A 25734-nucleotide genomic window follows, 5' to 3' on the forward strand; every position below is an offset into this window, starting at 1 on the left:
ACAATTCTAATTATTTGATCTATTGGGTCATCAGTAATTCTTTTATCACAGATTGCTAAGCTTATTGGTGAATTAATTCCTTTCATATATGTAGATTTGATTAAGACTTGTATAGTACTAATATGAATCCATCCAATTTTAGATCTTTTCTGTTGATCCTTAATTTTCTCAATCTGTTTACTCAATTCTTCATCATTTATCAGAGCTATTTCAAGTTCTCCATTGGCAGATTTTATCTTTATAGGGGCTTCAAGTTGAATTTTTCCATAGTATATTATATTTTTTCTATTAAAAACTTCTTTTAAAAGATTTTGTTTATTGAAATTTTCATTTGATTTGAGATTTAATTCTGTTTTTAGAACAGCCTGTTTTTCATTATCTAATAGAGCAGTTAATCTATAATAATCAGATTCTTCTGTTAATTCTAAGCTTTCTAAATAATTCATAACTAAGGAATTAGGATAAAGGCGTACCTTTCTGGAGAAAAATTTCCTTTATTTAGTATATTTTACATAAGATGTTTTTATCTCCAGAGGGGAGATTGTAGATACTAACTCCAGAGGGGAGTTTAGATTTGGTTTTTCCTAAAGGAATTCTTCTTCAAACTATAGAATTGCCTCGACAGCTTCCTCCTTGCTCTCCTAGCATATGAGTACTCGTAGCCTTCTGCTTTCTATGGTTTGATGCCTTCTTCAATTACCTAAGCATCCTATTTATAATGGTTGGGTTGATGGACAATTCACATCCTTACCCTTCTTATGACGTCATTGCTTACGTCATTGTTTATTATCTTGCACCAGCTACATTGTTGGTGCTCTATGACCTAAGCGCTTACGTCATTATGCAATAATGTTGAGAGATGCTTCAGATGTGCTGTCCTCCTCTTTCATTATGTGACCTTCAGATGTATTGTCTTCTTCCTTTATCATGTGGGTTGATTCCGTTTCATTATTGCTTTCTTCAGATAACTCTGAGACACATAGCTGACACTTGTGGTCTTCTCTGTCTTTTATCAAATAGCAGAGATTCTCTTGTTATCTTTTGAGTTCTTTCGAAGACCCTTGCTAGTGTGCTGGCTAGTCTTCCTTCATGACTGTAGATTGTTAAATCTTGAATTTGATCAATTGGTTGAAAATTTCCTGGGAAGACGGACATGAAGATTACTTGATGTGCTGGAACCAAGCATTCTTCTTCTTCATTAAAAATAGGTTGACTATTCGTAAATTTTAGGGATATATCCCTTGGATTTACGTTGTCAATCATATTTTTAAATCTCTTTACTGCATCAATGAATCCTGCAGGAAACTCACTAATAATTTTCAAATCATTAAAAATTAAAATTGTATCAATTAATCCATACTGAAAAAACTGATAGGTGTCAGATGGGGAAGCATCTGGAAATATAACCAGCTTTGTTAGCTGTTCTTTGGCAATAGGATAATATCCCAAGATTGTCCTTTTTTCTTCAGTCCAATTCAGGACTATGTTAAGAGTTTCTCTGAGATTTGATCTACAGACCCTTTTCTTTTCCTTGATTTCAGCCTTTGTAGGAATGTTTCTTATTATTCCTGTTCTCTGGGTTTGAATTGGAGCTTTATCTGCTCTTTTTAGGGTTTGCTCTGGATGAAGAGCTTCATATTCCCTGAAAGATTCCTTTGCTTCTTCTAGTGTTAAAAACCCTCATTTATGAATTATCCTTGATTGATGTGTAAATGGTGCTGCTTTTTCCCAGGCATCATATACTCCTTTCATGGGGCCATTATAAATTACATAATATTTTTTATCTTGGGTGGATTTTTTTATAATTTCAGCAATTGTTTTATTTTCTGGAATTTTTTCTTCACCTGATTTGTCCACCACGCTTAGCTGGCTGAACTCTGATGGTTTTGGTTGTTGTGTTGATTTCATTGCTTCGATGGCCTTCTTGAGGGATTGGATCTGTGTCCTTATTTGCTGACAATGCTTGCATTTTTCGAGTTCTTGTTCGTATTTCTGGATTTCTTGATCTAATGCGTTGTAGACGAACTCCATTCTCTTGTTAATGTATCTGCAATAACATTTTTGTCACCCTTAATATATTCAATTTTTATTGGATATTGTAACAAAAATAATTGCCATCTTACCAATCGTCCATGATTATAATCAACTTTTAAGTTATATCGTATGAAACCTGTTAGGTAACTTGAATCTGTCCTTAATGTAAATTCTCTGGGTAGTAAATCAATTTTCCATTTCTTAGGAGATTTAATTGCTGCTAGAGTTTCCTTTTCATGAGTGGTATATCTCTGTTCTGTTGTAGTAAAAGTCCCTGAAATATACCTGCAAAGTAATTCCTTTGGGGGATATTTAGAATCTAGTGATTCTTTTTCTTGTTCCAAACTTTTTATAGCTTTCTTAGCTTTTAGACATCCTGACCAAGTTATGTCTGAAGCATCTGTTTCTACTATTAAGTAGTCATTTTCTTCTGGAATATAAAGTTCTGAAAGTTTTTCACATAATTCTTTAATTCTTTGAATTTGTATACTATCTTTTTCATCCCATTTCCATTCTTTTTTAGTACTTATTTTTGGAAATAAGCTTTTAGTGTATTCTGTTATATTCTTTAAAAATCCTTGATCCGAAATATAATTTATACACCCTAAAAATCTTTGTAATTGTTTTCTATCTTCTATTCTGTTAGGAAATAAATTTACCTTTTCTAGAACATTTGGTTGAAGTTTTAGCTTTCCTTGAGTGGATAGAATTAATCCAAGAAACTCTATTTCTTGTTTTGCTATTCTTGCTTTCTTTTTGCTAAGAACTAATCCTTTCTGTTTACATCTTTCTAAAACTATTAATAATTTTTGAAGATGATCTTCTTTATCCTGTTTTGTAAAAATTAGTATATCATCAATGTATACTAAAACAAATTCATTTAACTCTTTTAGATTTTCTTCCATAAATCTTTGATAAATACCTGGGGCTTGCTTTAATCCGAATGGTAATACATTCCATTCATAAAACAACACACTTGTTGATTCTTTTGTTGGGCAAGTAAAAGCAGTTAATTTCTTTGTTTCTTCGTCTAAACGAAGTTGCCAATATCCTGATTTTGCATCAAGAGATGAAAACCAAGTTGCTCCATTGATTTTTTCTAAAATAGAATCTTTTCTTAGAAGTTTATGAGTATCACCAATAGTTGCTTCATTCATTTTCTTATAGTTTATTACCATTCTTCGTTTTCCCCTTTTAATTTCATTATTGTTTTCAACGTAAAAAGCTGGGGCCGCATGAGGACTTTTACTTAATCTTATAATTCCTTTTTCCAAAAGATCTTTACATTCTAATGAGAACTCTTCTCTATCTCTTGCGGAATAAGAAATTTTATTTGGAACATTTATTTCTTTTGTGGGATCTTTTAATTTAATGCTTACTAATTCGTTATTTGTATTTTTAATATCTAAAGGATTTTCAGCACAAATTTCATCCAAGAGTTCTTCTATCTTTATTTCAAGATTATTTTTTGGAATATTTATCTGAAAGTATAGATTTAAATAACATGTTTCTAATATAGAAAATATTTTAAATTTTAAGATCTTATCTATAGTAGTAGTTGGTATTTTTATACGTTTTGATTTTTGATTTATTGAAGAATCGTGTGGAGCTTTTAAAACTATATATGTTAATTCTTGAATGAATGGATGATATAGCTTTAAAAAGTTATTTCCTATGATAAAATCCATTCCAGAATCTAACATATATATAGATGGAACAATGAACCTATAATTTTGAATAAAAATTTCAACCATCTCTGCTTTTTGGTCAATTTTATGTATTGATTTGTCAGCTATTCTAACTCTTAATGGTTTTTTTAATTTTTTCCAATCAAGTTTTATATTTGAACTAGCAAAGCATTGTGTTGCCCCAGAATCTATGAAAGCATTTATAAACTTTTCTGTTATTTTTATAGTAATAAATGTAGCATTATTACTCAGTCTCTGAGTCTGTTTCCGAGACATATTCAAAAATATAGTCTAAGTTATCATCAGATTCTTCTAATGGTTCCATAAAACAAGACTTAGCAATTTCTATTTGTTTAGTAAGATCTTTTTTATCCTTCTTTTTTGGGCATTCATTTGCGTAGTGTCCTTCTTCTTGGCAATACCAACATTTACAATTTTCTTTTTTATTCGGGCAATAGTTATTTCTTTGTCTTTTGTTTTTATTGTTATTTTCTTTTCTAAAATATCTCTTTTTTCTCCAGTTTGGATAGTATTTTCTTTTTCTAAATTGATGTTTTCTTTTTCTTTGAAAATTTTTATTGAGACCATATTTTTGGGGTATCTCTTCATTATCCTGACAACAAATTCTAATTATATTCGCAAATCTTTTTTTAGTTGCTTCTTGCATACAACGTTCTTTTATTTCCTCTCTTATTGCAGAGGTTGCTCCACCAAAATTATTTTCAATTGTCCCTCTATTTATCTCTCTTATAAATCTTCCCATTATAAATTCATTAGCAGGATATGGAAGTTTTGTTATATACATACTAAGATAATGATTTTTATCTTTTTCTTTTAATTTGTAATAATGTATTCTATATTCGCATATATAAGATTCCACATTACATAGATCATATATCTGAATATTAGCTAAATGGTTTTTTGCTTCTTGATATTCTTTATTATAGACTTTTTGTTTATGATCTATAATATTTTTTCCAAAAAATTCTTTATATAGAATCATCATTATATATAATATCTTATCATAAGCTGTTGCTTTTGTTGCTAATTCTTCTATTATTTGGTTTTCTATTGATGTCATATAATCTCTTATAGTTTCTTTAGTATGAAACCCTATGTAGTTCCAAATATCTCTTCCAGACAATTCACTAAGCTTTGGATTAGTAAAAGCTTCTAATAAAAAGGAATTCAACCAGTTTTCAAAAATTTCTTTTTCATTCTTTTTACAGTCTAAGTCAAGCATTCTTTCTCCTTCCATTTCCTGGATTTTAGGGACGTATTTTGATGGTATTTTTGTATATTTTGAATCTTTATTTATAAACCCTTTTTTAAAAGCATAATTATCAAAACATGTTTCCCATTTAAATTGAGATTGATTATCCTTAGATGTTCCAGCTTCATTTTTAACTTGTATTGAAATTGCTGGCTCTTCGTCACTTGAATAATCTAAGATATGTTCTTCATTTTCTATATTTTCAGAATTTACTAATTCTTCTTCTATTTGAAATTCCTGTTCCATAATATTATTTTCTTGAGCCATTTTTAATTGTTTAAAAAGCATTGTAACTTCTTCTAATTTTTCTTCAATATTCATAATTTTAGTGGTGGTTTTACTTTTAAATCTGTTATGTTAATTATGTTTTGAAATTTTTCTTCCTTGGGATTCTCTTTTTCCTTATTTCTTTGAAATTTTATGGATGTTAATATTTCTTCAAGCATATCTACTATAGAATTTAATTGTGGGTTAAAAGTATGATATAGATGTGGGGAATCATTTCCATGATAACATTTTTTAGAATTCCGTGTGAAAAATAAGTTTTTTCAGGTTTTTGAAGTCCTTCAATAAAACTTATAGTAAAATAAAGATTTTGAGAAAAATCATTTTGTATTGATTTTAAGAATTCGGTGTCATTACAGTTAACATTAGTTAAAATCATTAATTTTTGATCTATTAATTTTGATAACTTAATTATTTCTTCTCTTAAATCTTCTAATTTACTTTTTTCCATTAGGTGACGCTTTTCTTTGTGAAGAGCTACACTTTTAAGTTAAAAGTGTAGCTCTAGCCACCACTAGTTACCATAGACATAGCCACCAGAGACTTGGCTATATATATATATATATATATATATATATATATATAATGAATTCCGTTAGAGAGCTGATGAAGAATTTTGACGATGTGTACAATGTTATTTCACATTAAATTTTAAATTCTCCAATTTAAATTTAAAATTTTTAAAAATTTAATTAATTATTTTAAAAAAAATAACTATCTGAAATTCTAATTTACTAAAATTTTTTGCTCTAATACTTTTTTTTTCAACCGGCAGTCAACCCATATTTATCAATAATCATCACATTTTACCGTCGTTACTTGGCTTGCCACACGCCACTCACCCTTAGTAAAAATAACCATCCACTTAAGGATAAAAATAATCATCCGCATATCTAATAAATTGAACATCTAACATATTTTAATTATATACAACTAAATCCAATCCAATTGAAATAATCATCTACATAAAAATTAAAATAACCATCTGCATACCTACTAAAATGTCCATCCTAAATTGACCATTAAAATAGAAGAAGAAAATGAATAAACAGAAGAAACAACTATGATCATCCAATAATTTAATTTTTATTAAAAAAAAGAAAAATGTATAATTTGACACATGAGTCTCGTAATTTGGTGTAACCATAAAATTGGAGAAACAAAAAATAGAAAAAAAAAAGCTTGAACAGATGAAGAGACATGAGTGAGAATTAAAAGTAAGCAATTGAGTGTTTGATTTGATATTGTCTTCAAGCACGTGTATGTTACATCTACCATACTCACACGGTTAATTCAAACATCAGCGTCGTTGAGCTTTTAGCGGCATATGCGGAACCCGTGGCAGCATCGGTTGGAGTGTGCGGTAGCGTCGTCGGCACGGAGTCGTTCCAGGATTGATGCGGTACCGCGAGTACGACCCACACGATCGGAAGGTGCTGCTGGGCGATCGCCGATGCGGACGTCGGCATCAGTTGGAACTCTCCCGGTGAAAAAGGACGAGAAAAGAAGAAAAGGAAGTAACACTGTTGAGAGAAAAGGGTCTTCATTTTTGTGTGGTAACACCGGTCAAAGAGAGAGGGTCTTCACTTTTGTGTTCTTATAATGGACGACAATCCTAATTTGTTTTAAATTTCAAATTAGCAAATATTTAAAATTAATTAATTGACTATAATTTAATTCTATTGTACGCATTATACACTAATAACATTGGCTTCTCATACTTTTTTATATATATTATTGTTCCGTTTGTGATGATATTGTCGAGCAATAACAATTTTAATTTTGGTAGGCTTCTTTTTCAGAGAATATACGTCGGTTGAATTTAAGCACCATAAATGAGAATACATACAAAAATATTCCAACGTTCAAGTCAAATTGAGAAAAAGAAAAAATAAGCTAAAGTAAATTAGATCAAGGATAAATAATACATTATTGTTTTCATAATTTAATTTAATTTTTTTATTTTCTTTGGACGTGATTCATAATTTAATTGAGATAGGCTTTTCTTTGTTTATTTAGTGTTTCTTTTTCTTTGGGTCAATAGTCAAAGTTTGCATAAAATAAAGGCCATTCAGCATTTCAGCCGAAAATAAGAACAAATTTTAGTTAGTTGGACTCAAAGATTAAAGCCCATTGTTGAATCTCCAATCTAAAGCCCATTAAAACCCAAAAAGGACAAAAACTATAAGTGACAATAGATTTGAATATATTTATAGCGTATCAAGCTACAATAGTAGAAGTCTTAACAGAAAAAAAAAAAAAAAAAAAAACTCACAGTATTTAACTATAGAAACACAACAATGATTTACTCTATCCGTCTTTCTGAAATAAACAAAATTCTTTACGAATTGCATTGTTTTCCAATAAATTTCTTATAATACTAACTAATAGACAAATGATACGCAATTAATAACATAATAATATTATTATAAGTAGGTAGCTAGGTAGATGATGAATCCAAGAGCATAACGGTGCTGAGATTCATGGGATGCATGTATGTGGAGTCACCGATCATGAACCTGTCAACAATGATTCTGTTGGCTCTCTCGCTGGGATGAAAGGGGTCCCAGAATGCATACAAATCCCTGTTTGGACACAAGTTTGATATTGGTGTGCATAGTCCAATCCCATTGTACGGTCCTTGACCACAGCATGCTACTTTTGATGTTATAAATCCTGCACCGTTACAACTTGAATCAATTATTTCTGGAGTCATGGGAAAATAATTGTGTTTTTTACCAAGTCAAGTAAAATCCATCATGTTTCCAATCAGATTAGCTTTCCTTCATTTATAGCAAGAAAAATAACAAAATATCCAAAAGGGTAAGGTAAGGTCAGTCATGATTGAGGTGAAGTCAGTGAATAGGACAAACCTAATTCGTAAAGGCCCCAATTGTTTTAGAGTGGGTGTTTATTCTTTGTATTGTTTACTTTAATTTGTATATAAAATATCAGCTAATGAATGTTAAATAAAATAATTTGAATGATATATTTACAGAGACATTAATTCCACTCAACAACCAAGTTAAACAATATTTGTACCCACTACCCAACTGTACTACAATTATATTCCAGTAGTAAAGTGGAAACCAACTATTGATATCACAATTATTTAACTCTATCTATCTATCTACACTTGGGTATGGGTTGGGTAATATTATTAATGCATGCAATAATAAGGAGTCATTGTACTTAATTCCTTTGAATAAAATATATTGACGTACCAAATTGTTGTGGATTACCAATAAAATCCATATTCATGGCAAAGGCATTTGCAGAAATATAGACATCAGAACCAATTTCAGAGTTGAGTTGATTAATGAGTTGAAAGAGTTGAGGGTTGAACAAATCAGCAGCTTCTTGAAGCGGTGCATAACATTCTCCATTTCTGCTATGTTGAGATAACTCTGCTGGAACACAACCTAATGGTCCTGTACCAGTTACCATAATCCTTCTTGCTCCCAATTCATATAGCCTCTGCATGCATTTATTTTATATTTTAATTCAAGGATCTAAACTTGACTTTGTGAGAGACGACAAGTCGACAACATACATTAATTTTGCATTTATACTTTTATAATATGGTTACACATACACATAGTACATTAGTACTACAATAATAAACTTATCATTGCTACAGTTAGTGAGAAATGATATCTTATATATATATTTTATTTGTTTATAGTACTATATAAAAGATAAATTTTTATGTTTTTTACTTTTAATTTATTATTTTTATTATAAAAATATAAAATATACCAGAGTAATTTATGCTAAACTGAGGTATATAATATTTATCATTTAATTCGAATATTATAAAGTATTATCAATTTAAGATAGCAAAAATCTACTCATAAAAAAGAAGAATTTATTCGTTACTAATTTAAAAGTATAAATTTGGTATAAGTATTCTTGAATGATTGAGGGTAAAGCAATAATTTCCCACTACCAAAAAAATATATGTATACCATTTTTGGATCTTTCATTTTAAATATATAAGTTGAAGGTTCAAATAAGCCAATAAAATGGAATTACCACAAGAATTTTGCGATACTCAGAGATGAGGTATACAACATAATCCGGTATGGCAAATTGTCTGGATCTGGCAGAGAAGGGTAACAAGAAATAGTTGTTGACAAAATCATTGCCACCCAACGTAATCAGAACCAATGCTTCGTTCACCAGTCTTCTTGCTCCTTCTTCTCCGATTAATCCACTTACTCTTTCCTGATACTGCTCAAAGTACTGCAATTGCCTCATTATTCTTATTATGTTTATCTGCATTCATTAATAATAATGCAATACCATACAATTAATAACCTTCTAATGAAATATATATGTTATGTTTTCATTTTCGGTATTTTTTTATAAATTATTTAAATAAAATATCTTAAAAATAAAAACAAATACAAGTTTAAATTACTTATAAAGTGCAAATGAATTATATTTTAAATGGTATAATTTTTTTATACTCATTTAAGGGGTTGCGGATTCGAGTTTCTGATTAAAAAAAAAGAAAACTACTTACAAACTGAATTCCAGTGTCATTGAGAATGCCGATTCCAGCTGAAGCAAAGTTGGCACCAACGAGTAGTCTTTCTCCGTCAAGCGCTGGACTCAAATATGGCAATGTCGGTTCTGACCCAAGTTTCTCACCTATTATTTTAATTACAAACATACGATTATTAATTGAGACATGGATTTGAGTGAAATTAATATGAAAATGAAAGATGTGATTAAGTAACTGATAAGGTCAGGGATGTTAAGGCCATTGGAGAAGCGGCCAGTGGGTGTGTGAGATGGAAAATCAATGCCATAAGGGTATGAATCAGCTCTTGCAGTCGTTGCAAGGTAGTTATTGTTTCCATTGTCAACCAATGAATCTCCAAATACAAAGAAAGCTCGACCTTCAACTACTTTCACTCCACCAATCACAAACCCTAATAATAATAATAACACATTATACATAGAAACACTGTTTCTAATTGGTGGCTTCTTTTGGTCCATTATTCTAAGGAATAGTGAACCAGATGAGAAATTGAGTATGTAGTAGCAATTGGGTTAAGAAAGGTAACTTTATATATACACCTCATTGGTTGTGATTCTTTCATGTTCCCAATTAAATTTTCTCTGCTACCAGCTGATGAAGAAAATGACTGTAATAAATACACATACATGATACATATCCATTATTGATGTTGTTTAAAAATCACACCTATTCAATTGTACCATATCTATGTACCTATTTCCTGTTTAATGCATCATCGCTTACAGCTAGCTACCTATCTCCTCTTTTTTACTTTATGCATCATACTTTCACTTATTAATATTAATTATGTGTATATTCTATGATTCATATCAACCATTAAAAATACTGCAAACACCTACTAAAATCTTCTTTTTTTTTAAAAGATAGGAATACTCGAATCCACAACCTCTTAATTAAGTATGGAGAGACTATACTATTTGAACTAGCTACTATTAAAATTTTGATACACCTAAATATATATAGTTTAATTTTGATGCATTGAACAACCAATTTTTTAAGTGACCATTCACACAATTAATATGAAAAATAATTATTTTTACTAATATGGCATAATATGATTAGATGTACGTGTAAAATGGTTTTACATTGATAGAGCACCAAAATTAAATTCGTATATATATATTAGTTGTGATACTTTGGATTTTTAACTTGAAATTTAAGGTTTGGGTTTTATAAGATGTGCAAAAAAAAAGTCCCTCATATATATATACAGGATCATATTTAGTTCAGATGAAATTAATCAAATGGTAATAGGTACATAACTTAATTAAAAAAATAAATATTGTATTATTATGAATAAATTGTTAAATAATCTTTTAAATTTCACCTTTAATTTTAATTAAATTAATCGTCCAAATATTCATGAATTCAAATTTGTCATTCAAAATTTTTAGCCTATGAAATCTCACACTTCACTCAAGATACGAACAAAAAATGACCCTAAATTCTAAAATAGAACCATTGGAAGATGATTTTGATGATAGTTTTAGTTTATCGAATGACAAATTTATGTTTTTTTGTTAGGAGATTAAGAAGATTTACGAAAAACAAAGATAAAAATATAAATTTTGAGTTTAAAGAACTTCAAAAAGAACCATAGCTTTATAATATTTAAAACTCACACAAAACTCCTCCTCAAAAAAGTGAAAATAAAAAAGTTTGGATGATTAAATAAGAATAAATTTGATTGATATTAAAAATTTTGGAGATTAATTTAATTGAGTGAGAATTTAAAAGTCTAATTTAATTATAATAGATAAAATTTGAGAGACAATTTTAATCATTAATTCATTATACTATTCTCTAACTTTAATTATTAGTTAGTAAAAGATTATATTATTACTCCTCTGTGGGGGAAAATGATAAATACGTACAATAAAAAAACTCAAAACTAAAACTCAAGCTATATATCGAACTTGTTAGACTATGTAAACCTAATAATACCAAAACTCAAATATTTTGAGCTTTAATAATCGGGTAACTCTCAGTGCAATGCAAGATCAAACAGTAAATATTTTGAAAGAAACTTTGAACATGTTAACTTAAACTATTTTGACCTAGGTATTGTGATAATTATAAAAATAATACTACTTAATGACTTTGATATGTTTACACTTAATCTTTGTTAACAAACTATATACGTAGAATATCTATTTTTAAATTTAGAAAACAATAATATTATTTGGGTTAAGTACAATATTAGTTCCTAAGGTATAGGTTAAAATTTTTTTCGTTTCCAACCTTTTTTGCATACAAAATTGTCCTTAAGGTTCGAGTTGGTTTCAAAATCGTTCAGACAATTTTACCCCTTAATTTTTTAGTGTCCGTTACTCATTTTTTAATAATAATAATAATAACAACAACAACAACACTAATAATAATAATAATAAATAGATAAATGATGAAATAAATAAATAAGGGAGCAGCATGTGAAGAGGATAACACGATCGTCTTCTTTAGAAGCTCAACGGAGAGCAGCAAACGCTAGAGTTCAACAATCAGTTGTCCATGGCTTTCCAGAGTTCACGATCTTTCCGAAGTTGTTCAGCTGCGAAGGAGTTGCTATGTGAACATGGAGAGAGGCCAATTTTGCAAACTTCATCAATGAAGGATAACACAGGCAGAAAATTTTGGGGTTGCGTATACTATAAGGTATGTTGTTGTTCCTCTTCATTTGCGAATCCGAGTTTGAGAATTTGATGCTTTTTCAACTATGTTTTTGGCTTCTATTAGATTCAGGATGATTGTAGTTTTTTCTGTTGGATAAATTCAAAATTTGGAGAAGTTCAATAAGACGTTAAAATTATAAGAACTAGGTGAAAGATTACAAGCTTAAAATTGATATTGAAGAATGTTAAATGGAAGTTTAGGATTGTTGCTGCTTTAAGAATTGTTGGCTGAATTGGATTTTTATTTTTATTGCTACAGAATTCATATAAGTTGAGGCAATCATATGGAATAGACTAAATTATAGAAGATTAGTTAGACAATTTTAAAAAATTATTGTGTTCTATGAGTAAATTTTGAAGATAATTTGTGATTATTTGTGAACTTATTTAAAGTAATGACTGAAAGTGATGTTTAATGATGTATCATTTGTGAACCTACTTAATGCTGTATCATCTGTTATGTTTTCATTTGCGATTTTAATGGCCAATTTCAATAAAGCAATTTGTAGGAATGAGATAAAGAGAATTAAAAATGGAGCAAAAACTATAAATTACTTTAATTCACCTTTCCTTTTCAAAATCTATTAAATATGCAAGCTTTGGATGCATTACATATCAAATGTGGTAGATGGAATTAAAATTTATTAAGAATCACCATCTTTTATATCTAAGTAGCTTAAACTAATGCCAATTAGTTATAATTCAAATGACATAATTTTTTCATACTCATTTAAAAAATTGCAAATTCGAATTTTTTATCAATAGTAAAAAAAATAGCTAAAACTAATAATTGATAAAGTATTTATTAATTGGTTATTTCTATAATATTTTTTATTTAATGTCTAATCTTTTATAATAAATTTTAAATATTTTAAATTTTTAATTGTTATATTTTTAAATTTAAAATTAATTTTCTAATTTTTTAATAATTTGTAGACACTAGAGTAGACACTTTATTAATTTTACTGAGAGTGTATCACATCTGACATAAAGAGAAATGAAAGAGATTAAGGTCCACGTAGTACATTTGTCCTTTTAGGATATGTATACGTATATGTATAATAAGCAGAGTAGTAGTACCATTATATATATATATATATATATATATTCAACCATGCCTCCGTCAGTGAACCAATTAATTAAAGAATTAATGATTGGATCTACCACATTGAAGCCTCTTAAATACCTTTCCCCAACCTGTTTAACCTCTATTGGGATTTTATGGATGGGAAATGGGAATTGTTATCATTTTGTAAAATATAATTACTTAATGTCAAGCTTTTCAATTTAATTCTATAATCAGTATCTTTAAGGCAATGTGTCATCTTAGAAATAATTAAATTACGGTTTTAAAAAATACTTTCATATAAATCAGCATTAATATCACCTAATAAAATATACATATTATTATTATATTATAAATAAATAACATTCTAATATATCATTAGAAAATAAATTATAATACTCACACAATAAGTCATCTATATTACTAAAAATATCAGACTTTTTTTTATAATTGGATTATATTATATCTTTTGCTTTTTTTTCTGTTTTTTTCTTAAAAAATTAAATACAGTATATGAAGAATTAATAATTTACAAATTTATTATGATAAAGATTACATACGAAATAATATGATATTGCATGAAACATATATTACCTGAATTTAAGATGTAAATTATAAGTAATATAAACAATATCATTTTCCTCTATCATGCTCTAATCTATTTTTTCTTTTTGTATGAATATGGTCAAAAAGAATCCAATTTTTCTCACACCCAAAAGAAGCAGATGTTTGGCTAAGAATGCGAACAACTATCTTTGTAAACATGGAATAGAACTACCGAATAACCTCCACCATTCATCTACAAACCATAACATATTCAAAGTTTTCAATTAAGAACATAAAGGCATAAATAAATTACTATATAAACAAATATTAAAATATTCTTACCAAACTTAAGTTTAGATGCAACTCGAATAGCTTCGGGTCTATCAAAACTTTTCTTCCGATCTCTATATAAATATATTTCTTTTATTGCCTCGACTGAATTCAAATTGTTACACTTACAGTACAAACAAGGTAACAAGATCAAGTAAACCTCGCATAACATCAGATGCTTTTTTATAATTTTCATTAACAAATAATACAGGATTCAGGAAATAAGCTGCTGCATGAAAATCTTTCTTCAAATGCTTGTCCCATCTTGAGTTGATAATATCTATGTACGGTTGATATACAATCTTATTTTACTTAAACATCTCGTTAATTGCATCTTTTGTCCTTAACATTCCTTCGTAAACATATCCTAAAGATGGTTTATCATCAGCATCAACAAGCCTCATAAATTTAATTAAAGAGCTCATAAGTTTATATACAGTAAAGTAATCATTCTAAAATTTGCTATCCAAAATAATAGCACTCACAGCTCTACCATTAGCACTCCTTCCTAATTTGTGACCAATAAAAAACGAATTTACAATCAATGCTTGCAAATTCGCTTTACAATCAAAGATGCTCTTTAATATGATAATACAGTTGCAAAATGAATTGCACCAAGACGTACAATTTCTTTCTAATTAGGTCTCTTTCTAAGTCAAGATAAGAAAATCATATGGTTGTACATAAATATTGTGATCTTTGAAGCACGTGATGCAAAGTTAGAAATTAAACACTAAATTAAATATTAAATTTGTAACGACTCACATTTTTTAAAATATAATATAAATAAGTTATAATTTAGTTTATAAATTAGAGTTTCTTATTTTTAAAAATTATTTTATTATAAGTAATTAAATTAATTTTATAACTATTTAAATTCAATCAAATTTATATTGTTATATATATTTTTGTTATGATAAAATATTTTACATAATTAAAACTATAATTCTAGTAATTTATAAGTAATGAAAATTATATGTATATTTTAATTAGAGTAATTGGTATTTTTAATTTAAAAATAGAGTTTAGTTAATAATATTATTATCGAGATTAATATCAGCCAATATAAATAAATATTCATACTCTTCAATGAATTTAGCTGTACTAATGCTTTATCGTATATCTTTTATCATTATGTTACTAATATAATTTATATTAGTAACTCATATATATTATTATTTATATTTTAATATATTTATTTTTTATAATTATTTGTTTAAGATATTTATAATTTAAATTGTTGACTAAACAACTTAAAACCTTAACACGTGGTCACTTAGAAACACCTGCCCCTTTTAAGCAAATGCATCATCACCATCATAAGTCATTTCAATTCCTTTCTTTCTTTTAATCACCGAACATCACAAGAAAAATAAAACGAAAGGCTGTGAGAGAGAGAATAAAAAACCATGAAACCTCTAACTTTCGACGTTCGATTTTTTGAGATCCGTAACTCTAATAAAAAATTTAATTCGATAAAAGTGTTCGTATTCTCCTTTTCTATACGTTGGCTCCACTTTTGATCGGTGGAAGTTGACGGTGATGTAGCTCTTCTATCTCTTGAGTTCGGTCAACTGGAGTTTTAGGAGGCACAGATAATTTCTGACATTTTCTTCTTCGACAGCTCGGTCAAAAAGCTTTTCTGTAGCCTCGAGTATTTTGATTTCGTATGGAGGTAGAGTTTCAGTGAATTCTCACAAATTAAATTTGTGTTGGATAAGTAAATGGTTGTTGTGATTGATTATTGATAGAATTTGATTGACTTTATATTGAATTTTGTTGATATATTGTTATATGTGATTAAGCTTGTGATTTAGTCATATTTGTGCTGCCTAAACTTTGATAATGAGGCTGATTTGGGGCTGTCATTCTGTTAGTTTTTGAATAAAATAAGTGAGGTTTAATAGCCGAAAAAATAAATTAAAAGTTGTGAAAAATTGGTAACCGTAAAACTTAAGAACGGATTAAGATTTAAATGTATATTTAAAAAAAATAAGGAGGATTTCAATTCTTGGTGAAGAGAAGAATCAGCCAAGAAGAATTATTTTGGAGAAAATATACCTGTATTTTTATGAAAAGATTGAGTTTAATATTATAATTATATAAGTTTTTCGGGTATTTTGGGTAATAAATAAAGTCTAGGGGTAAAACAGACATTTTATAAAAGTTCAAAGTTATTTATATAAATATGAAACAAAGTGAATGTTTAAATATAATTTTATAAAATATTGAAGTCAAAAATAAAATATTAAAGAATTTGTGGTTTAGAGAGTAATTAATAAAAGTTTGAAAATAATGTTTTATAAAATAAGTTTTAAGGGTATTATAAATATTATTTTAAATATTTGTTTAAAATTACTCATTTACATTAGAGTAAATTATTATTACAAATTATTATTTATCAAGATATGATTTTATAAAAATATTATTTTATGTATTATAAAAAAATAAAACAGAGAGTGGTAAACAGACAAATTTTTCTAAAAGCTTTAGAAAGACAAATCTAAACTAAGGATCTTATGATCCCCTCTTCATAAAATATTTAGGAAAAGATGAAGGAAGAGTATGAAGATAGTTTTTGATGTTAAAAGTAAGGAATTAAAAGAATGATGAGAAAAAGAAAAGAAAAGAAAAGAATATATTAGTTAAAGGAATCTCTGCCACAGGAGAACAGAGAGCAAAGACTAAAGAAAAGTATCTAAATAACTTCTGCCACAAGAGAGCAGAGAATAGAAAAGAAAAGAAAGAAGGAACAAGCTGAGATGATTGTCTACCTGTTGAAAACGAGTAAAGATATGGTGGTGAGTCCACCGAAATTTGCTTTCCAGAGATATATTGGCCAAATTAGGAGATGGTCGCACCTGTAAGATAGAGGTTGCTTACAGAGATTATCAATACATATATTGGCCATAAAGAGCCTCAACTGTAAGACAGAGGTTGCTTATAGAGATTATGTTTGCATACATCAGCTCAAGAGAGTTACACATGTAAGACAGAGGTTGCTTACAGAGGTTATGACACTGGAAACTAAATTCACACAAAAGTTGCTGAGTTACATCGGGAGCGGGTTGAAACCGACAGATGAGTTCATTACCAGCACTAGAAATAGACATGCATCATACGTGTTTGCGCATATTTATTTGTGAGTATGTTTTTTGTGATTGTGAGTGTGCTATATGAATGCTTGTTTTCTATGTCCTTTGTTTGTTAAATCTAAATAGACATTTAGACTTAACAAACAAATGACACAGAAATTAATTATTTTTCAATATTTAGAGATTGTTATATATGTATAAAAATATAGTAGTTGATTTTAATGTATATCTAGCATGATTATGTGCACATAAAAATCAAATATCAAATCAATTATCTTATATTTATGTATAAATATATATAGTGCTGAACTCATTTTTATATTTTAATGTGTATTATTATATTTTATACAAATAACTAATTTTTAGTATATCGTAGTTGTATATTCATATATTTTGGATGTTCCCCTCACTAATAACACATATAATTAATATTATGCCAATAGGGGTGTTCAAAACCGATTTGGACCGAGCTAAATCAACCAACCGAATTGAAAAAATCGAAAACCAAATAAAACTGAAAATCGAAAAAATCGAAAAAAATTTTGTTTTGTAGTTTTTTTGCTGTTCGGTTTGGTTTTCGATTTTGACCAGGAAAATCCTAGCCGAATCGAACCGAACCGATGAAGTAAAAAAACCCTAAAAAACCAACCGCACTCCCCCCCACCCCCAAACGGCCAGACCCTAATTCCCTTGAGCGCGATTTTTGAGCAGCAGTGAGCCTTAACCCCTTGCCTCCCACCCCAATCCAAAGCTCTCAGTCTCAGCCTCTCACAGTTGCGCTCTCCTCTCACTGTTGCGTTCTCTTCTAATGGTCATGCTCTCCTCTCTACAGTGGCGCTCTCCTCTCACGGCGGCGAACCCACGTTCCTCCCAATCTGCCACCACGTTCTTCGCGGATAGAGCACCACGAAGCTCCAGCCACAGCCTAAACGACCTTCGCACACAGCAGTAGCAGTCTAGCAGAGCACGACCCTCATACCTCACACCCGGCACCAGCAGTAGCAGAGCCCGACCCTCACAGCCTCGCACCCAACAGTAGCAGAGCCACAACCCTTGTCAGTCGCCACCCACAACACAGCACCCACCAGTCACCGATTCAAGTTTCCCACCCAACTACCGATTCAAGTCAGATATGGAACTCGAGCCACCGAGTCAAGTATGTAATTTTGTTAAATCGTTGATTCATTGATATTGTTTACTTTATTGCTGACTTGCTGACTTGTTGATTCATTGTTAATTTGGTTAAATTATACTCAGCATTGGTATTGTTTACTTTATTGCTGACTTGCTGACTTGTTGATTCATTTTTAATTTGATTAAATTATACTCAGCATTGGTATTTTTTAACCCAATTTTGTTGCTGGTTATTGATTTATTTTGTTAGGTATTGTTTCTGGTTAAATTATTGTTGCTGGTTATTGATGTTGACTTGCTAATTTTGATCTGTTTGTTGAATTGTTTGCTGACTTGGTTATTGATTATTGTTGTTGGTTATTGATGCTGACTTGCTGATTTTGTTCTGTTTGTTGAATTGTTTGCTGACTTGGTTATTGATTATTGTTGCTGGTTATTGATCCTGACTTACTGATTTTGTTCTGTTTGTTGAATTGTTTGCAGATTTATGCATTTTATTGAAAAGAGTTCATATGAATAACTTTGGAGAACCTATCAAATTGCAGGTATTTTTAATGTTCAGTGAATCATGATGTTTATGGGTTAGAAATATCATTTTCTATTGTTTCAATCTGCATAAATTTATAGGATACGAAAACAAAAAATAGCATATAAATGGTCATGAAAGAGTTTGTGTTATGATGATGGATTGATGCTGCACTAGTTTCTCTTCCAAATAAATATACAAGCATCAGATCTCCAACTGCATTGCCTGTTGTGCCAGCTCTCCGTAGCTTCTCGTAGAAACACTGGAAATTTATATTTATTTTTTGTTGTGTTGACTATTGAATTTTTAAACTTTGTTAATTGTCGTATGTTAATTTCTTTTGTCGTTGAATTTCATTAGATCAAGACTTTGTTAGTTATTGTGTATTTATGTTTGTTGATTTCAACGTTATAATTTTGTGAAATAATATGGTAATATTTTTTTTGAATTGATTGAAAAACCGAACAAACCGAATCAAACCAAACCGAATTTAATTAGTTTGATTTAGTTCGGATAGTCTTAGTAAAAAAATCGAACCAAACCGAATCGCATATTAATTAAATGATTAGATCGGATGACTTTTTTTTTAAAAAGCTAAACCAAATCACACCGCGAACACCCGGATATGCCAACATGTTTTCTTCGATCGTGATGACAAAAGTGTATATCATTAATGATAATAATGAACAGAGTACGTAGTTATGAATTAATTGAATGTAAATGAAAAGGATATTAAATTAATGTTAAAACTAATTATTAAAATACAAATTTTAGTGGTAATAATCTTATAGCTATTTTTTTAGTTAATTTATTTTCTACAATAATTACATATTTGTCGTCGTTATTATCGTTATACTGATAAGTTGTAGGATTTTTATGATTATTGAAAAGATATATATTAGTAATTGTTATAATTGTCATTAAAAATTTTTAACAACAAAATATAAAATATAAAATAACTAATATTTAATTATCAGTAAATTTGATTAGGTCTATTTTTGTTACACTAAAACTAAAATAAATTATGGTTGCTAAATATATTTTTTTGGTAATATATATAGCTTTTAGATAAAGAAAAAGAGAGAATTAAGACAAAAAGAAAGTAAGAATTTAACCTACATATATAACAAAAAAAAGTACGAAGAACCAACTAGGTCATAAGTCAACATAAATTAACTTTTTTTTAAATTTAATTTTTTAAATAAAAAATAAAAAAATCACTAAAAATGTTAATCTAATTTCACGTTCACCCATATTCAGAGTACAAAGTGAAAAAAATAACTGTTTCAATCTTTATTTCGCATCGTATTGCCACTTTTATGATCTCTTTTCACATTTGTCACTCTCCAATTGTTCATCTTCTAACATAGTACCTTCCGTTGTGAGGCTGATGCTGCCGATCGTCGTAATCCACTGTGGAACGCCGTGACTGCCGAACACAACACCTTTTTTATCGGAAGCAAGAGCCTCCGCCACGCATAGGCTTCACGCCTAACAGCAGCACTGTTCACTGCGGAACCCAACGATGCCGAGAAATGCAGGGCCATCCATTGTCGTCAAACGTGATCCCAGCATCGTCCCCTCTGCTTCGCTTCACATTCATCACGCGTTGCTTCCTTGCCTCTTCACCTCTATCCGCGCGAGTTGCAGGCCGCTGTCGGCAATAACTTTCTTCTTTTTCGACTCACGTCTGTTGCCGCTTCTTCTTCTTGCATCTGTCGCTATCGTGACGCCCTTCCTCTTCTTCATTTTAGATTTTTTTTCTTAGGTTTTATTTTTTTTATTATTTTAGATGTTTCTTTTCCTACTTTTCAAATGTTTCTTTTCAAATAATTTGGATGCACTGTTTTTGTTAGGTTTTGAATTTTTTTTAAATAATTTTTTTATTTTTAAAATAGTTCTAGATTTTTTTATTAGATTTTGGATGTTTCTCGTGATAATTTGAATTGACGTTCCTTCTAAAGAAAATTTAAAAAGCTTTTGGATATTTCTTTTTTGCTAGGTCTTGTTTGTTGTTATGTTTCGGATGTGTTTTTTTCCCTCCTATTTGCTTTTGGATTATTCTTTTTACTGGTTTTGGATGTTTTTTTTTAAGTTTTAGATGTTTTTTCTTATATTTTTTATATTTGTTTGTTTTGGGTTTTGGATGATTTTTTAATAATTTTAGATGTTTATTTTTTTAATTTTTGGATGTTCTTTTTTCAATATTTTTTGGATGTCTCGTTTTGTTATGTTTTAGATGCTTTTTTTTTGTTATGTTTCGGATGTTCTTATTATTAGAATTTTTTAAAATAATTTTAGAAATTTCAAAATAAATTTTGAATTTTTTAAGATGATATTGAATTTTTAAAATAAATTTTAGAATTTTTAAGATGATTTTAAAAATAATTTTGGATAATATTTTTTTTAATTTTGAATTTCGTTTATATTTTTCATAATAATTTAAATTCATATTCTCCCTAAAAAAATTTAGAAAAAATTAATTACTAATTAATTTCAATTAATTACACTACTAATTAGTTTCTTAGCAGAATTACTATAACAATATGAGACTTTAATACTTTCTGCTATTTTGATTCTTTTTCAAGACCTTAGCTTTTACCTTGTCCATACCATCTGCGTGCTCTTATTCACAACACATAACCATAGACATTATAAATGCGGGCGTTTTTAGGGCATGTACCGGAATAAATAAGGTGGGCGGGGGGAGCATTTAACTTTTGTTGCAATATTATTTACATTCACATAATCACATGGATTGATTGATAGTTATAAATCCAATATCTCCGAATTTTTATTTGAATAATTATTTTTTTAAGCTTAGTTATAAATATTACGTTAAATAATAAATATAAAAGCGCTGATGCAATAAGTTGCTATCTCTATTACTTGATAGGAATAAATTGAAATTGACAAAAAAAATTTATAAGATGTTTAGTATTAGAATTTTACTAGATAGAAGATAATTTTTGTAAATAATATCAATAATGGATTTTAAAATTGACCAAATAAAGTAAAAAAATACTCCACTCCAAATTACTTTCTAAATTTTAATATTAGGATAACTATCTGCATACCTAATGAATTGAACATTTAGTCATTATTAATGATTCATGAATAAATCGAATCAAAAGAAATAATCATTCAATTAAAAATAATGAACAAAATCATCTACATACCTATTAAATTGAATATTCAATATATCTATTGTTTACATTGTTTAATATTCTCATTGTCTACCTCTATATTTTTTCTTAATATAATTGTGTGAGTCATACATTCTTACTAAAACTTCATAATATAATTAAAGAACAAATATTTGATGCTATAGTTTAGATAGAATTTTCCATTTCCAAAAATCCGGGTTAGTGCATGAGATTGACATTCATTATGCGCCCAATGAATTTCAGTGCGAACTTTAATTTCCCCACTTCTGTAACTTCTTGCTTCTTGCATTTGGTTTTCTTCTTCATTCCTTAAATATATATACACAAGAAAATGGACTCTAGTCAATATTTGAAAAGGATAAAATACTGAATGGCAGTGTTCCCCACCATCATTATTAAGGTGAACGTTGAAAAGTATTTCTTCTTTTATTATTCTTGGTTTTATCTTTCAAACAAGTATAATAATTCTTTGTTAAAGAATGAATTCTGAATTTTTTTAATTAAGAGAATAAAATATAGTTTTTAAGATTTTAATAATTTTTTTATATTTTTTCTTAATCTCATTTATAAAATTAATGATAAAAATTACACTTTACTTTTTCAAATAAAAAAAAATTGTAAAAATTCACTCTCACAAAATACACAAGATAAGATTAAAATAAAGTTCTGAAAATCGGTTCGAACTGATGATCAAACCACAAATAAAAAAAAGCGAATCAGTCACATGTTAAAACAAAAAAATTCAAAAACTACTTTTGAAGCGTTAAACTGGTTAGAAATTGGCCGGTCAAACCGAACCGTGACCTGGCCAGTTTTTTTAATTAAGCTTAGATGGCATCGTTTTGTATCACATTATGGCATGGGAGGTAACGCTTACCAGCCGCAGCCGCAGCCGCAGCCGCAGCCGCAGCCGCAGCCTGAGCCCTAATCCCCTGCCCCTGCCCTTAACCAAAACGCGCTCCTGCCTCTCTCACACACAGCCAGTCCGAGCTCCTCTCATCGAGCTCCTGCTCATCCGTCACTTCTGTCCTGCCACCGCTTGCTACCGCCGCCCACGCAACTGAGAACTTGGAAGCCACCGTCGCGGCGTCGCATCTTCCTACCCCTTCGTTGCGCAGTAACCATCGCAACTTCCTTCCCCTCCATCGCGCAGCCACCGTCGCAACGTCGAAGCGTCTGTCGCGTAATCGTCTTGCTGGTGCCAGCTCTGTTCTACCTTCAGCCTTTGATCATGCTCCACTGCTCCCTGTCTCCCTCTTGCGCCAACTCTGTCCTGTTATGCACTCCCTCAGTCCTTGGTATTCAAATATTTTTGTTTTGTACTATAATTTAATAACTTTTCATTAATTTTGTGAACTGTGAACTGTGACTATTATTTTTGTTGTTGTTAATTTTGTGAAATGTGAACTGTTAATTTTTTTTTTGTTAGTTAGTCTGTGAATTATGATTTTTCTTTTAGGATTGTGGATAATTTTAAATAGTTGTTGTTAGTTAATCTGTGAACCTTGCTGTTGTTATTGGGTTGAATAATTGTGCATAACCATATATGTTGTTAGTAATATTAATTTTATGCTGTTATTAATTTTCTAGTTGTGCTGCTGTTGCTGTGGGTTCTGGGTTCTGGTTTGCTGTTGTGTGTTTTGTGGCTCTGCTATGTTGATTATCTTTCTGAATTGTCAATGTTCACTCTTCACTTGCATTGTGTTGATCATCTTTTTCAATTGTAAATGTTCTTTATCATAACTGAGAAGGAAAATGACAATCTAAACTAGTAAAAGAATTTTCGCAATGTCAGCGCATGCCCACACTCGCAGGAACAAGAAAACTAATTCTTTTTCTACTCTCTAGTACTTTTTCTGTAACATCCTAACTTTTATCACCTCATGATCATGCTAAAAGTTTAGGCATTACTTACATCTAAACCTTTTTATTCTATACTATTTTTATTTAATATTGAGCATTCGCAAATACGAACCGAAAATCCTCAATTATGAAATGGAATATTTTGACTTTTAATAACTTAAACACAAAGATATATATATATATATATATATATATATATATATATATATATATATATATATATATATATATATATATATATATATATATATTCACATATCATTATATACGTAGACTTATTTGAAGATTCTCAAAATACAATTTCTACTTCTCTAAAAACTAAAATAATAAATGATGAAGGAAAAATAAAATCTAATATATAAGAGCTCAACTCGTAGATATAATCTTCTATGCTCCTGTAGCTCTGCACTAACCTTCGCACCTGTAGCTGAAAGGGGTGGAAATAGGGGGTAAGAACTAGGGAGTTCTTAGTATGGTCGGGGTATAGAGTTATATTCATTATCCAAATTTAAAACTCATATTTTCCTTTTAAAAATTTCATGAAAAATGACATTTCATATATTTCACCGCTTACTAAGAAACTATTTTAACCAAAGCTTACCACTGATCCTTCCAATAATGGCCTTTGTCCCAAATCAATTCAACTCGACCTACGGCCCAATTCATCACAAATCACCATTAAAACTCAATCATAGGCACAAACAGTGCAAAACAAACACAAATCAGAGAGCAATTACAAAACATGGAATCCAGTCACAAGCACACACAATCATAGAAAACACATTCACAACAAGTATGATGCATGTCTAGTCCTAAACAGGCCATGAGCTCATGTGTCGGTTTGTTGCTCGATTTTCGACACTGGTCCTGAGATAAGCGTTTCGTACCACCATTCATATCTCAGCCAACGTCCCCTCCATGAGCGTTACGTATTGCCGTCCTCATGGGAGAACCTTCCTATCGGTCTCTAGTGAGCATTACGCATTGCCGTCTTCATTGAGCCGTAACCTTCCTTTCGATCTCCAATGAGCGTTACGCATCACCGTCCCCACTGAGTCGTCTTTATAGTGTCAAGTGAGCGTTACGCATCACCGTCACCACCAGACACTTGGCACTAAGGCCCAACAATACTCAATCTCTTTTAATCTTTGTTCTCTGCTCTTCTGTGGCAGAGATTCCTTTAATTAATACTTTCTTTTCTATCTTCTCTACTGTTTACTCAAATTCTTTTAGTCACTATTCTTTGCTCTTCTGGGATTGAAATTTGGTTCTCAGCATCTCACTGCCAGATAATGATCATATATTTTCCATGGTCTCTCTAGTAGAGCATAATCTAAATCCTCTTGGAATAGAATTTTACCAAGTAAAATTCATGTCCTGGGTCAATAACTATCTATACTTCCTTTACCACTCCATGTATTTTCTATTATTCTCTTCATGGTTGCATAGCCTATTTTTCTTCCTACCAGCTTTACTATCAGAGAATTCTACCACGGTTTCCAAAGATTT

At 29.6% G+C, this 25734-nt stretch overlaps 1 protein-coding gene across 1 annotated transcript; it reads right to left on the minus strand.

The window, feature by feature from the left end:
* Positions 1-7720: 7720 nt before the first annotated feature.
* On the minus strand, positions 7721-20742 carry LOC130933501 (GDSL esterase/lipase LTL1-like). Its single transcript, XM_057863135.1, has 7 exons — positions 20569-20742; positions 13479-13530; positions 10026-10220; positions 9809-9936; positions 9316-9558; positions 8505-8757; positions 7721-7956 (listed from the first exon to the last, which is right to left on the minus strand). Exons 1-7 carry the CDS (start codon positions 20740-20742, stop codon positions 7721-7723), a joined length of 1281 nt encoding a protein of 426 aa, XP_057719118.1.
* Between the last annotated feature and the right edge of the window lie 4992 nt (positions 20743-25734).

This window comes from Arachis stenosperma, chromosome 6, assembly GCF_014773155.1.
Source record: "Arachis stenosperma cultivar V10309 chromosome 6, arast.V10309.gnm1.PFL2, whole genome shotgun sequence".
Classification (NCBI taxonomy): domain Eukaryota; kingdom Viridiplantae; phylum Streptophyta; class Magnoliopsida; order Fabales; family Fabaceae; genus Arachis; species Arachis stenosperma.

Bases quoted from the DNA above. Each gene is read 5' to 3' on its own strand.
- LOC130933501 (XM_057863135.1), bottom strand. From the start codon at position 20,742: ATGGCCCTGCATTTCTCGGCATCGTTGGGTTCCGCAGTGAACAGTGCT. The intron at 10,221-13,478 runs GTGATACACTCT...TATTATTATTAG, and splicing joins CATTTCTCTTTATGTCAGAT to GGTTTGTGATTGGTGGAGTG. The intron at 9,937-10,025 runs GTTACTTAATCA...TTAAAATAATAG, and splicing joins TAACATCCCTGACCTTATCA to GTGAGAAACTTGGGTCAGAA.